General features: G+C 41.0%; 2 protein-coding genes across 2 annotated transcripts; one reads left to right on the top strand and one right to left on the bottom strand.

Moving 5' to 3' along the window:
• Nucleotides 1-3: 3 nt before the first annotated feature.
• Nucleotides 4-3,949, bottom strand: ctbs (chitobiase, di-N-acetyl-). The gene is made up of 7 exons (XM_044044144.1): nt 3,757-3,949; nt 3,119-3,257; nt 2,696-2,904; nt 2,448-2,619; nt 2,261-2,358; nt 1,428-1,589; nt 4-482 (listed from the first exon to the last, which is right to left on the bottom strand). Exons 1-7 carry the CDS (start codon nt 3,868-3,870, stop codon nt 294-296), a joined length of 1,083 nt encoding a protein of 360 aa, XP_043900079.1. The 5' UTR covers nt 3,871-3,949; the 3' UTR covers nt 4-293.
• An 871-nt stretch (nt 3,950-4,820) lies between these two features.
• Nucleotides 4,821-13,142, top strand: LOC122780825 (vitellogenin-2-like). The gene is made up of 34 exons (XM_044044156.1): nt 4,821-4,860; nt 5,034-5,054; nt 5,238-5,389; nt 5,495-5,746; nt 5,827-5,988; nt 6,085-6,233; nt 6,319-6,469; nt 6,565-6,722; nt 6,806-6,971; nt 7,056-7,181; nt 7,264-7,482; nt 7,573-7,790; nt 7,879-7,976; nt 8,056-8,180; nt 8,296-8,397; nt 8,493-8,612; nt 8,711-8,897; nt 8,998-9,091; nt 9,186-9,371; nt 9,461-9,587; nt 9,666-9,882; nt 9,968-10,263; nt 10,365-10,409; nt 10,501-10,569; nt 10,661-10,867; nt 10,975-11,117; nt 11,206-11,344; nt 11,450-11,579; nt 11,677-11,860; nt 11,983-12,077; nt 12,178-12,272; nt 12,347-12,512; nt 12,676-12,837; nt 12,935-13,142. The coding sequence occupies exons 1-34, from the start codon at nt 4,821-4,823 to the stop codon at nt 13,045-13,047; spliced, it is 4,914 nt and encodes a 1,637-aa protein (XP_043900091.1). The 3' UTR covers nt 13,048-13,142.
• The last annotated feature ends 279 nt before the right edge of the window (nt 13,143-13,421 follow it).

The raw sequence follows: 13,421 nt of genomic DNA, 5'->3' as shown, positions 1-13,421 counted from the left end.
CAATTTATCAGAAAATATTTTATTTTAGGAAAAGTGCACAGACCACAACGAACTCAACTTTGGTGAATCAAAAATACTGCGTGTTTTTCAGTGAATCCCTGTTATTTCATTTAGCACAGAGGAATGTCTGAGGCGTTACTACATTCAAAAACAAAGCAATAAAAGCCACAATAAACTCTCAAGTTAAGGTATGCATCCCCGAACTCACAACCCGTTACTGCTTACAAAGGCATATATTGACTTAGCAACAAACAGGAGTGGACTCGGGGTGGTGTAAATGTCTTGTGTCCCAGCTAGCATCCAAACAGGGCATTCCACATCATCTCTGTCTGCTGCTTGGCAACTGTTTCACCACTGTAGTCCAAGATGTTGGCATTCCACATGCCGACGCCCCTCAGACCATTAGATTTCACATAGTTTGTCTTCAGACAAATACTCTGTGGATCATCATACCAGACCTGATGAATCTGTCCACTCTGGTCCTACAAAAAATGAAAATGAAGAAATGATGACGGCACCACCTTGTGGTGATGGTGAAGCTTTTTGAGCCAACAGACATTTGCCAGGAAAGGTTTTATTGCTGTTTCAAGGAGGCAATTTGTTCAGACTGGGAAGCAGCTCGGGTGGACGTCGCTACTGTAGATAAACTGTCCTTTACTGGACTGACTGCCTGAACTGTTGAATTGTGGTTTATTAGGACTGCACTATATAGATAGGATTAGATTTACATGGTGGACTAATGTTATTTTACCACAGGTAATCTGTAATATTAACGGCCAATTCACACTTCCTTATCATAGTGCTGACAAAAGCTAAATCACCTAAAACGCAAGGAGGAAGCGCTGTGTTTAATTTTTGATTTGGGGAGAACAGTGGCAGTTTGTGACCATGGTGCATAACCACACCATTTGGGAAGAGATTTATTTACCGAAAGCAATCAGAAGTCATGTGCCTCTGACAAGTGCTTTCGACCTCCCTTTGGTTCAGAATGGTGTTCGTTGTACACCAAAAGTACACAAACTTTGCCACAGACTTGAGCGACCGCCTAGAGTGACTTCAGGCGGGTTAGGGTCAGTGCCTCCATGCTTAAAGATCTGCGGAACACTACTTGTAAACAGGATATGATGGAATATTTTCACACATATTTACTGCTGGTCTATTTGCACAATCCGTTTTTTTCCTGACCTTTTTTTCCAAGGTAAAAGTCACCGGTAATGATTACTGCCATGGCTGATTTGGACGGGACTAAAATCCCTGAGAAGCTGTGGTGATAATTACTTTACCCCACCTCTCCATGTAAAATTAATCCTGTCCAAATAGGGCTTTAAGTACAAGTAAATTGGTGAAGCTTGAACTTGGTGCAAAATTAAAAAATAAGAACATTAACATACATAAGAAATTTATTTTGGAAAATAAAGATTACGCACCTTGTAATTGAAGTAGGGAGCCTTCTGCTCGCTGTCCCATAACCTGCCTGACAGCGAGCTGTTGACCTGCGTCATGATCCACTTGTATGTCTTCTGTTTTCCAGCTGCATCACTGCAGGGAGCTCCACGGAAAGGAACTTTGTCTATGGAGCATATCCCTTCCTGTCAAGAGAAAAGACATTAAAAAAACAAACAAAACAAAACAAAAACAATGAGAAAAGAGCAGAAAACCATTGCACCAATAGAAACCTGGTCTTAAGTCAATGGTGCAGTGTTTTCTTGGTTATTAAAATGGACCATTAGATCGCATAGGCGAGTTCACAATTCATGCACACTCTGCTTGCACACAGAAGGGCGCAATGGATGTTTTTGTGCATCATCTTGTTTAAACAAAACATTTTTTTACATTTTCAACATAAAATGTTTGAGTCTGTCTCTCCTAGTGTAGGAAATATCTACAGACTTAACATTATAGCCATAGTGAATGATGCACCTTTTGTTTACTATTTTACATCAGTAAAAACACAGTGCTCCAGTGGTTATGATCTTAACAGCAAAATGTAATCAGGTGCCAGTGTAATTCTCAGACTCATTAATGTTTTGTCAAAACATTAATGACACAAACAAACACAAAAATAAGATTAATATAAAAAAGACAACACACTGGCTAACAGAACAGAACACTAACAGTTCAGAATGAACATTAGCCTCATTGTTTGGAGTTGATGAAATATTGCCATTCCTTGGAACTGTGCTGCTAAAAATATTATTCTATAAAAACACTCATCTACCTACATTTAAGCTCTATAGATTTTGAATGACTGACATGTTACCTGGGAAAGGTTGAGGCATGGGTAGTCATAGCCGTACCATGGAACACCCATCACTAGTTTCTTTGGATCGATCTTCAGACTCAAATACTGGTCATAGCCTTAAAGGAAAAATAGCAGGGAGTTCATATGGTGGCAGTGAGTAGTCTTGGCATCATTTGATCACGTGACAGAGAAGTGAACGACGAACCATTTAGTGTTTGCGCGACTGGGGCGTTTGCCATTGCAATACAATCCCCAGTGATCTGACTTTGCTCATCGTAGGACATGACAAAAAGCAGGTCACAGGATTCAGCAATGGCAACGTAATCATAGCAGCGTTTGTCAATACAGTTCGGTGACCAGGCAACATCGAAGGAGACCTACAGACCAGGAAAATGTACATAAGAATGGACATCAAGGTTCATGGCAATCCATTTACCTAAAAGAGAGAGCTACCTGTGACCCTGGGATCTCCCTGTGGAAAGCCTCAGTGGTTTCTCTAACCAGGTCGGTCAGAGCATGGAACTCAGGCGAGCCCTGATCCACCGCTTGTTCAATGTCGATGTTGATTCCATCCATAAACTGACTTTTGGCCAAGTTGACTTTCTCTGTTATCCACGCTGTCCTGTTTTCTTGGTCCACAATGTAGGAGAGGGGAACGTCACCTTCACACATCACCATGAAGGAAAGAGTTAGAAACAGGTCAGTGACAAGTTCACTGCATGTTGTATTAAAATCTCAATATACAAGGCAAAGCTTCTTTGCTGACAATCTCTGTAACGGTCCAAAGTTAGGGCTCTATATTAATAAATGTAAGGATGTAATATTACTTTATGTAACTCTTATGTAAAACTTGAGTATCTTTCTTATTTACCCTACCTTTGAGAACGACGCGTGCTCCTTTGGAGTGAGCGAAGCACAAAAGTTCGGCATCATATTTCCCAAATGTCGCCACTGTTGTTACCATGCTCCAGTCATAGAACTCCCACGTCTTGCTACCAACATCAAACAAAAACACCTAAAAACACAGGACATGTCTGTGAAAATGGAGGCTTTTATTCCACATCTGTGTAAGTGACAGATGTAAAAATATGTTGGCCAATTTATTATCTTTTATACCATATCTACATGCCTAACTGCATTGAGTTAGATGAACAGGTGTATCTAATAAAGTGGCCAGTGAGTGTATTTACAAAAATACATGTAAGACCTAGTTAGTTAGTAATGATGTTTCGAGGCAATGTTGCATTACTGCCTTCTTCTCGACGTGTTTATTAATGTACGTTATCGACTGATTTTTATACTTTTTGACTGACTGATACATGTTGACGAGAAGTTAGTTTCATTACCCCATAACTTACCACTATAGCTCACGAGTCACAGTTGTAAGGTGACGAGCACTGTGTTAAAGCGGGTTGGAGACACTTGTACGGACACAGAAACGTACTTGTACATTGAGGAAGTCAAGTCAAGTGACTCTATAAACATGTGTGCTTAATCGAGCAGCAGTGAAATACCTCAAAGTCTCTCTGCTGACGGATCTGCTCACACAGCTCTGCTCTCTCACACGGACAAATGTTGGCTCCGCAGACCGCGACGGTCGTCACCAAAACCGCGAAAAGCCAGTTCATGTTTCACCTTTAAATCACAAACTAACAAACCAACAACAACACACGACTAATGTACGGATAACGGCGTGGGACAAACTTCGTACAGTCGACTGTCGTAATAGTTTTAATTGTACCAGTCAAAGCATTTTGTTACTGGTTAACAAATTATGATTTGTGGAATCATTTTTACTTCTTATATCTGTCCAGGCATTTATGAAATGAGCAGAAAACAATGTGATACTTTTACCAATAGGGTAAATTGGGCAAATGTATCCCATTGTACTATTATTGGAATATTATATACATGTATACATCCTTTGAATATAGCATTATGATGATGTTAAAGCTGAGTGTATAAAATGTGAATTTTCCTTAACCTTTTATGAAATTCTACTTATCACTTGAGTAGTTGTTTGTATATTTGACACTAGGTGTTTTGGACTGCAGCCTTTGCACAGTCAACAGTTTTAAGGACAAGTTGATAGTGATAGTGATGTCAGGACAGTATGACATTTTACTGAAACAGTGTTACTTTAACATTTCTGCACCAGACAAATATCCCATGGTCACAAGGATATCTATCTATCTATCTATCTATCTATCTATCTATCTATCTATCTATCTATCTATCTATCTATCTATCTATCTATCTATCTATCTATCCATCTATCCATCTATCTATCCAGCCTTTTTTTATTTTATAAATTGTGCTATGGACCTTCTTTTGTGTCTTTAATGAAGTATATAATGATAATAGTATCTGTCAATATAAAACTGAATCACAGACCAAGAACAAGTGTCCATTATCAATACACACACTCACTGTTTGTCTAACCTACACAGTCAGGGCATGACAACTTGACAACTACAGTAACAGAAGGTAATATTTAGCTAATGATGCTGAGAGGCATGGCAAAAAAACTTGGCTTTAAAAGGCAGCTTCTGGTGGCAGTCAGTCACATCCATCAGCCATGAGAGTGTTCGTGCTAGCTCTCACTGTTGCCCTTGCAGGTGAGGCAGGCAGTTTTTAAAAATGTGCTTGAATGCTTACATTGTGGGCATCTTAAATGCAGGAAGAAAAATATTTTAATTTGGAAATAACTTGTGAATTTTGAAACTTGTCCTTTACAAATCGGCTACGTTTATATTTTACTGTACTTGTGCTCTATGTCTTGTTTTTTAAGCGGGGTACCAGGTCAGTTTCGGTAAGTTTGATAACACAATTAAAAAGATATGCAATCATTCAACAGTGTTTTTAAAAGTTGTTTCTGTCAATCCTTGTTAAATATCAATATAAGTGAACTGTGATAATTTTTTTTATTCTTATTACCTATTTTTATTCCTTAAAATAAATTCACATCAGTCATGATATTTCAATATTACTGCAGCCCCAGAATTTGCTCTTGGAAAGACCTACGTGTACAAATATGAAGCAGTTCTTATGGGTGGCCTGCCTGAAGAGGGCCTGGCACGGGCTGGACTGAAAATCCGCAGCAAAGTTTTGATCAATCCGGCAGCTGCTGACACCTTTGTGCTGAAGGTAATGACCAATTATACATATTAATATAATTTATATTGATAAAATGAAATGACAGGTTTGTCCTCTGATAAGATGTCATTAAAATTGTCATTTTTTTCCTTGCAGCTTTTAGACCCTGAACTCTTTGAGTACAGTGGCATCTGGCCCAAAGATGCTTTCATTCCTGCCACCAAGCTCACCTCAGCCTTGGCTGCTCAGCTGTTGACACCCATCAAGTTTGAGTATTCTAACGGTGTTGTTGGTAGGGTGTTTGCACCGGCTGGCATCTCTGCTACTGTACTAAATATCTACAGGGGAATCATTAATATCTTGCAGCTGAACATCAAGAAGACTCAGAATGTTTATGAACTGCAAGAGGTATGAATTACTTGTCATACAGTTCCACCCACACCAACAAACAACAACATACTTAAACCTTTGACTTCTCTGTGAACTAGCCTGGAGTCCAGGGTGTGTGCAAGACACACTATGTCATCAGTGAGGACGCGAAGGCTGAACGCATTCATCTGACCAAGACCAAAGACATGGACAATTGTCAGGAGAGAATCATTAAGGACATTGGCTTGGCTTACACCAAGAAATGCCTTGAGTGTGAAGCTGTAAGTTGTATTTTTCTGTGACACAACTTGTCCACAGATACATTTCACTCCTATAATGTTGATCTGATTATTTTGTGGGTTTGGATGTCAATACAGACAGGGAAGTCCCTGAAGGGAGCCGCTGCCTTTAACTACGTCATGAAGCCACTGCCCACAGGTGCTCTGATCTTGGAGGCAACTGCTACAGAACTGATTCAGTTCTCTCCTTTTAACATCTTGAATGGTGCTGCTCAGATGGAAGCAAAGTATGTTACCACATTTAAATGTTCAAAAGATGACTTTGCAGTTTTAATGAGTGGAGTTTAATTAGGTGGTTATGTACCTTCAAAGGCAAACCCTAACCTTCTTGGAGATTTTGAAGACCCCAGTGGAGCCCATCCAAGCAGATTATCTACACCGTGGATCCCTGCAGTACGAGTTTGGTAGTGAGCTACTTCAGAATCCTATCCAGCTTCTGAGGATTAGCAATGCTGAGGCTCAGGTACTTCAGGCAATGCTCTCTGTTCTAAAGATATTTTTGTGAATCTGCCCGGTAGCAACAAAATGTGTTGAGGGAAACATTTAATATTATTTTAGATTGTTGAGGTCCTGAACCACCTGGTGACCTTCAACGTGGCCAAAGTCCATGAAGATGCCCCTCTGAAGTTCCTTGAGCTCATCCAGCTGCTGCGTGTGGCCAGATTTGAGAGTATTGAAGCTCTCTGGAATCAGTTCAAAGCTAGACCTGACCACAGGTAACAGCAACTTTCATTCAGAGAAGAGCCATGAAACAAAAATGTAATAGATAACATAATAATGCAGAGCTTGTCTTTCTTAGGCACTGGATTATCGATGCTGTTCCCGCCATTGGTAATCATGCTGCTCTGAGGTTCATCAAGGAAAAGTTCCTGGCTGATGAGCTGACTATTGCTGAAGCTGCTCAAGCTCTGTTGGCATCAGTGCACATGGTGACAGCTGACCTGGAATCCATCAAGCTTACTGAGGCTAGTACATTTTAGGACTGATCTTTGTGTTTTCAATGATGTGAGAACACAGACAAGTAATCAGTTATTTTCATCACTCCACAGGGTCTGTTAATGAACCGCAAAATCCAAGAAAACCCAATCCTGCGTGAGATTGTCATGCTTGGCTATGGTACTCTGGTTGCCAAATACTGTGTAGAGAATCCATCTTGCCCAGCTGAACTTGTGCGGGTACGTGTCATTCATAGGTGTTTGATGGAGCTGAATTTCAGTTCTATCATCAATAACATGATGAATGCTGTTTCTACAACAGCCCATCCATGAGCTTGCTGTCGAGGCTCTTGCCAAAGGTAATATCGAGGAGCTCACTGTTGCTTTGAAAGTCCTGGGTAATGCTGGACATCATTCAAGCCTTAAGCCAATCATGAAGTTCCTGCCTGGTTTTGGAAGTGCTGCTGCTAATCTGCCACTCAGAGTTCACATTGATGCTGTTTTGGCCCTGAGGAACATTGCAAAGAAAGAGCCCAAGATGGTGAGATGAAAATGTGTGACTTAACTCAGTGAAAAAATAAGGCCTACCTTGTCATGTACAGTTTTGAAAACGTTCCTCTTTCTGAATTAGATCCAGGAAATGGCTGTTCAGATGTTCATGGACAAGGCTCTCCACCCAGAGCTTCGTATGGTTGCTGCTATTGTGTTGTTTGAGACAAAGCTGCCCATGGGTCTGGTGACCGTCCTTGCTGACGCCCTCTTGAAAGAGAAAAATCTGCAGATTGCCAGCTTTGTCTACTCTTATATGAAGGCCATGACCAAGAACACTGCTCCTGATTTTGCTTCAGTGTAAGAACCAAAATTATAGCAATGTTTGTATTTATTAATTTACCTTTTGCCACCTACAGTCTTAATCATTGTAGCGTTGTCCTTTCAGTGCCGCAGCCTGCAATGTTGCTGTTAAGATCCTCAGTCCCAAATTTGACAGACTTAGCTCCAGCTTCAGCAGAGCTTTCTATGTAGATGCCTACCATAGTAAGTGAATAATATTGGAGAATCAGAGATTTCATTTTCATTTTCATGTGGCTTGATGATTCTTGTCTCCTCCATGTAGATCCCTGGATGATTGGTGCTGCTGCCACTGCCTTCTACATTAATGATGCTGCAACTGTTTTACCAAGAGCAGTTGTAGCCAAAGCTCGCACCTACTTGGCTGGAGCTTACGCTGATGTTCTTGAGGTATGACAATCATGTTAAAACAACTAAGAGGAGGAAATGTAGCCAGCTGATAATCTTCGTACGCATGAGACAAAATATATTTATATATTTATTAAATGCTTTATTCCCATTACAGGTTGGAGTAAGAACTGAGGGAATTCAGGAGGCCCTTCTAAAAATCAAGGAGGCTCCACATAATGCTGACAGGATCACCAAGATGAAACAAGTGATGAAGGCTGTAGGTTCAAGGGATCATTCCAATCGCCTCAAGAATAGTCATTTGTTTTTGTCTGTAAAAGCTGCACAGGTTAATTGTTTTTCTTTTTCTTATAGCTGTCTGAGTGGAGGGCTCATCCTAATAGCCAACCCCTGGCCTCAGTGAATGTGAAGTTCTTTGGACAGGAAATTGCATTTGCCAATGTTGACAAAGCCATTGTTGATCAGATTATTGAGGTACAGCATTTTTAACCTTTAAATACTGTATAACCACTAAATAAAATTGTACCCTGAAATGAAGATCAGATGTCTCAAAAGCTATTTTGTGTTTACAGCTGGCCAGCGGACCTTCTGTCAACGCTCATGGCAGACAGGCTCTGGATGCTCTGCTGTCTGGTTTCTCACTGCATTATGCTAAACCACTGCTGCTTGCTGAGGTCCGTCGCATCATTCCCACTGCTGCTGGTCTGCCCATGGAGCTGAGTTTCTACACTGCCGCTGTGGCAGCTGCTTCCGTTGAATGTAAGTCCCACTTGCCTGACTGGAATTGAAACACTGAAAAATACGAACACTAAAGTGACATTGATTCACACTTAGAATGACAATGTGTTGTTTTTAATAGTCCATGCCACTGTGACACCACCACTGCCTGAGAATTTCCATGCTACCCAGCTTTTGAAGTCTGACATCAGCGTCAGGGCTGCCATTGCTCCAAGGTAAGCTTACTGTGATGTAGTAAGTTTGTTGAGCTTGTTGTCATCTTTCCAACTGTTCAACAGAAAAACAAATCTACAATTCTGTCTCTTGCAGCGTTTCCATTCACACCTATGCAGTTATGGGTGTGAACACTGCTTTGATCCAAGCTTCCCTGCTGTCAAGAGCCAGAGTTCACACCATTGTTCCTGCAAAGATGGAAGCAAGAATTGACATGATTAAGGGCAACTTCAAGCTGCAGCTCCTGCCTGTTCAGGGCATTGATAAGATCGCATCTGCACTGTATGCATGTCTCCTTCTCATTCACTTAAATATATCTTGCAGTTTTAAAAAGTACATTTCCTAAAACTGTTGTTTCCATTTTCCAACAGTGTTGAGACTTTTGCTGTTGCAAGAAATGTAGAAGATCTTACAGCTGCTAAGTTCACACCAATAATTCCAGCTGAGCCTGCAGTTCAGACCTCATCAAAATTAGCATCCTCAATTGCTGATGACATGGTGAGTTTGACAGCCTTTACCAACAGAAATCCTACATTGTTTAAAAATGTGATCTGACTGATGTTGTGGTTTTTACAGTCACTATCATCTGAGCTCATTTCTGATGACCTGCCAAGAAAACTTGTGAACAGACTGAAACTGCCCGTGGCCTATGAGAAAAAAATGTGTGCTGCAATCGAAGTCTTTGGAATAAAGGCATGCACTGAGGTTCAATCCCGTAATGCTGCATTCATCAGAGATAGTCCACTCTATGCAATCATTGGAAAGCACGCTGTCATGGTTGAGGTGTCTCCAGGCAAGTGAAATGACATTCAATTATTGATAAGAGTAACATTGTAAGCAAGTAGTTTGAAAGTAATTTACCATTAATTTGATTGCAGTTGCTGGACCAGTCATTGAGAGGATTGAAATTGAGATTCAGGTTGGAGACAAAGCAGCAGAAAAGATCCTCAAGGTGATCCGTATCAGTGATGAAGAGGAAATTCTTGAGGACAAGAATGTCCTGATGAAACTTAAAAAAATCTTGGTTCCGGGTCTGAATAACAGGACAGCAGTTTCTTCTAGCTCAAGCAGCTCCCGTGCAAGCCTCTCCTCCTCTGCATCATCCAAGTCTTCAAGAAGTTACTCCAGCAGTGCTTCATCATCTAGCAGCCACAGCTCCAGAACTCAGTCCAAGGTGAGATACAACTCCACCTCTGACAAGTAAAAACAATGGAATCAAAAATCTATGTGCTGGAATTAATTCATTTAATTCATCTACTAATGTTTGTATTGCAGCAGGAACTGCATGACATGAAGTTCGAAAAGAACCACATCCACCAGGTAACTATTGCAGTGTGCTTTAAGGAGCATGATAAAGTCACACCATGTGCAGTGTTTGAGCAGGTTAAATAAACATTTTCTTTTTATGCAGCATTCCATCTCATCTGCCATGGTCAACAGCAAGAGCAGTGCTCGCAGCTTTGAAGCTATTTACAATAAGGCACGTCATTAGAGCAAGTCTTTTAAGACTTTTCTATTATTTGGGAAAATAATAAAAACTCACTTCCATCATTTCTACTTTGCACTTTCAGGCCAAGTATCTTGCTAACACTGTCACTCCAACTGTGACTGTTCTCATCCGTGCTGTGAGGGCTGACCACAAGGTGCAGGGATACCAGATTGCAGCTTACCTCGATAGAACCACCGCCAGGCTGCAGATCATTCTTGCCAACCTGGCTGAGAATGATCACTTTAGAATCTGTGCTGATGGTGTGTTGCTGAGCAACAACAAACTGATGGTGAAAACATTTTGATTTTGGTCACAAGAATTTAGTTGGCAATAATGACAAAATTTGTGTGTGTATGTGTGAGAGAGAAATGTATCTTTGATTTAAATTTCTCCTAGGCCAAGCTTGCCTGGGGAATTGAATGCAAGCAATACCAGACTGAGATCACAGCTGAAACTGGTCTTGTGAATCAAATGCCTGCATTCCGCCTGAAGCTGACCTGGGACAAACTCCCAAGGAACTTGCAGCCCTATGCAAAGGAGTAATGCCATTATATAATACATGTTCATATAACAATATGTATATTTAAATGAAAAAACAACTAACCATAATGTTGTCCGTTTGTCTAGCGTCTCTGAGTACATTTCCCGTGTTGCTCGTGAAATGGGAGTGGACCTGGCCAAGGTCAAAAATGTTCGCAATCAAATCAAACTGACTGTGGCTGTTGCTACTGAGAAAAGTCTGAATTTGGTGCTGAAGACACCAAAGGTATATTTTTATCCTACCAACCCTTAATAGTACATAACAATGTCCATATTTAACCTTGTCACTTATCCTGTATGTGTACTTTATGTTTGAAATTAAATATTATAGACGACCATTTCCAAACTTGGAATCAGTCTTCCCCTTTCTCTGCCAATTGGAAACACTCCTGCTGAGCTGCAAGTATACCAGGACAACTGGGCTGACAAGATCATACACTTGCTCACCAAGGCTCATGCAGGTGAAAACACTCAAAAGGATTAAGTTTAGCATTTTTTAAATAGTTAGACTGATCTCTACCTGTAACTAACTTGCTTCGGTTTTCCTTCCCACCCCAGCTGAGTGTTCCTTGGTCAAAGACACACTGATCACATTCAACAACAGGAAACTGAAGAATGAGATGCCTCACTCTTGCTACCAGGTGTTGGCTCAGGATTGCACTAAAGAACTCAAATTCATAGTTCTGCTGAAGAGGGACCAAATGCAGCAACAGAACCAGATCAGCCTGAAAATTGCTAACATGTATGTGTTTCTATCTAAGTTATAGGAATTGTCCGAAAACAAACATTCAATTAGAGGTCTGTGAATTGAACAGAATGCAACAAAAGTAAATTTCATATATAATCCCATGTTCCTTTGAACAGTGATGTCGACATGTATCCAAAGAACAATGCTATCGCTTTGATGGTTAATGGAGTCGAGGTCCCCATCAGCAACTTACCATACCATCATCCCGAAGGTTTTTTGTTTTATTTATTACATTATTCAGTTTGTTTGAAGTTTACAAACTACATATTGATGCTGTTCTATATATGTATACTTATTTGCATTCATTTTAGGCAAACTTCAGATCCTACAGCGAGAAGATGGCATCACTCTCCATGCTCCCAGCCTTGGTCTTCAGGAGGTCTTCTTCAGTCTGAGCATACTGAAGGTAACGCAAGAAAATTGACTTGAGTGACTTTTCTAGAAGTTCCACATATACTGAACTGTTTAAGTTTTCTTCAGGTTAAAGTTGTGGACTGGATGAGGGGTCAGACTTGCGGAATGTGTGGAAATGCTGACGGGGAAGTCAGACAGGAGTACCGCACTCCTAACCAACGCCAGACCAAGAATGCAGTCAGTTACGCTCACTCTTGGGTTCTGCCAGGAAAGAGCTGCCGCGATGCCTCTGGTAAGGCACTAAGTTCCAAATGCCACTTTTTCTTTTAAGATTTTAAGAAACTTTCACACACATAGACCTGGCAGAATGGTTTTTAGGATGGATTTTAGATCAGGACTGCAATTGTTGAACTTATTGAAATGTACAGAGCTTTTGCTTAATAATTATTTTCCAGAGTGTTACATGAAGCTTGAATCAGTAAAGCTGGAGAAGCAAATGATCCTCCATGGTCAGGAGTCCAAATGCTACTCTGTGGAGCCTGTACTTCGTTGTCTGCCTGGCTGCATGCCAGTGAGGACCACTACTGTCACTGTTGGCTTCCACTGTGTGCCAGCTGGTGAGTCAGCAAGAAATCACCACTAGTTCACAAGACTAAGTCATAGTACCTAATAGCTACCTTGAGCCTAAATGCTTGACTCTGCCCACTGTTACAGATTCAAACATGAACCGCTCTGAGGGTCTGAGCAGCATCTTTGAGAAGAGCATTGACCTCCAGGAAACAGCAGAGGCTCACCTGGCCTGTCGCTGCACCGCTCAGTGCGCTTAATCTCACTGCCTTCCGGGATGACAAGTTTAATGTTGTGTTTTTGTGGAAGTATTCTTGACATGTACAATAAAATAAACAATTGAATCACATGCAAACTTTGTCATCTGGAATGTATTACTAATGCTGGATCTGGATCTGCAGCTGATGCTCATGTACTGCTTGCCAGACGGCAGGAGACAGAACAGGCCATTAGTGGGGTGGTGACAGTCCTTGATTGCTTTCCATATGCAGCGCTGCTGGGAGATCTCTAGGAACAGGAGAGGGGCACTAACAATTATATTGGCAGACTTAACAATCCTGTTAACCTGTCTTTGATCATATGCCTTTTAGCTGCCAAACCAGGATGTGAAATCATGCGTCAGGATGTTCTCGAT

Source organism: Solea senegalensis, linkage group LG14 (assembly GCF_019176455.1).
Source record: "Solea senegalensis isolate Sse05_10M linkage group LG14, IFAPA_SoseM_1, whole genome shotgun sequence".
Classification (NCBI taxonomy): Eukaryota; Metazoa; Chordata; class Actinopteri; order Pleuronectiformes; family Soleidae; genus Solea; species Solea senegalensis.
This window is presented reverse-complemented; position numbering and strand designations above follow the sequence as displayed.

Coding starts and splice junctions, on each gene's coding strand:
- LOC122780825 (XM_044044156.1), top strand. CDS start 4,821: ATGAGAGTGTTCGTGCTAGCTCTCACTGTTGCCCTTGCAG. Junction 8,898..8,997: donor GGCAGCTGCTTCCGTTGAAT/GTAAGTCCCACT, acceptor TGTTTTTAATAG/TCCATGCCACTGTGACACCA. Junction 9,092..9,185: donor AGGGCTGCCATTGCTCCAAG/GTAAGCTTACTG, acceptor TGTCTCTTGCAG/CGTTTCCATTCACACCTATG.
- ctbs (XM_044044144.1), bottom strand. CDS start 3,870: ATGAACTGGCTTTTCGCGGTTTTGGTGACGACCGTCGCGGTCTGCGGA. Junction 3,258..3,756: donor GTCAGCAGAGAGACTTTGAG/GTATTTCACTGC, acceptor CTGTGTTTTTAG/GTGTTTTTGTTTGATGTTGG. Junction 483..1,427: donor CTCCCTACTTCAATTACAAG/GTGCGTAATCTT, acceptor CATTTTTTGTAG/GACCAGAGTGGACAGATTCA.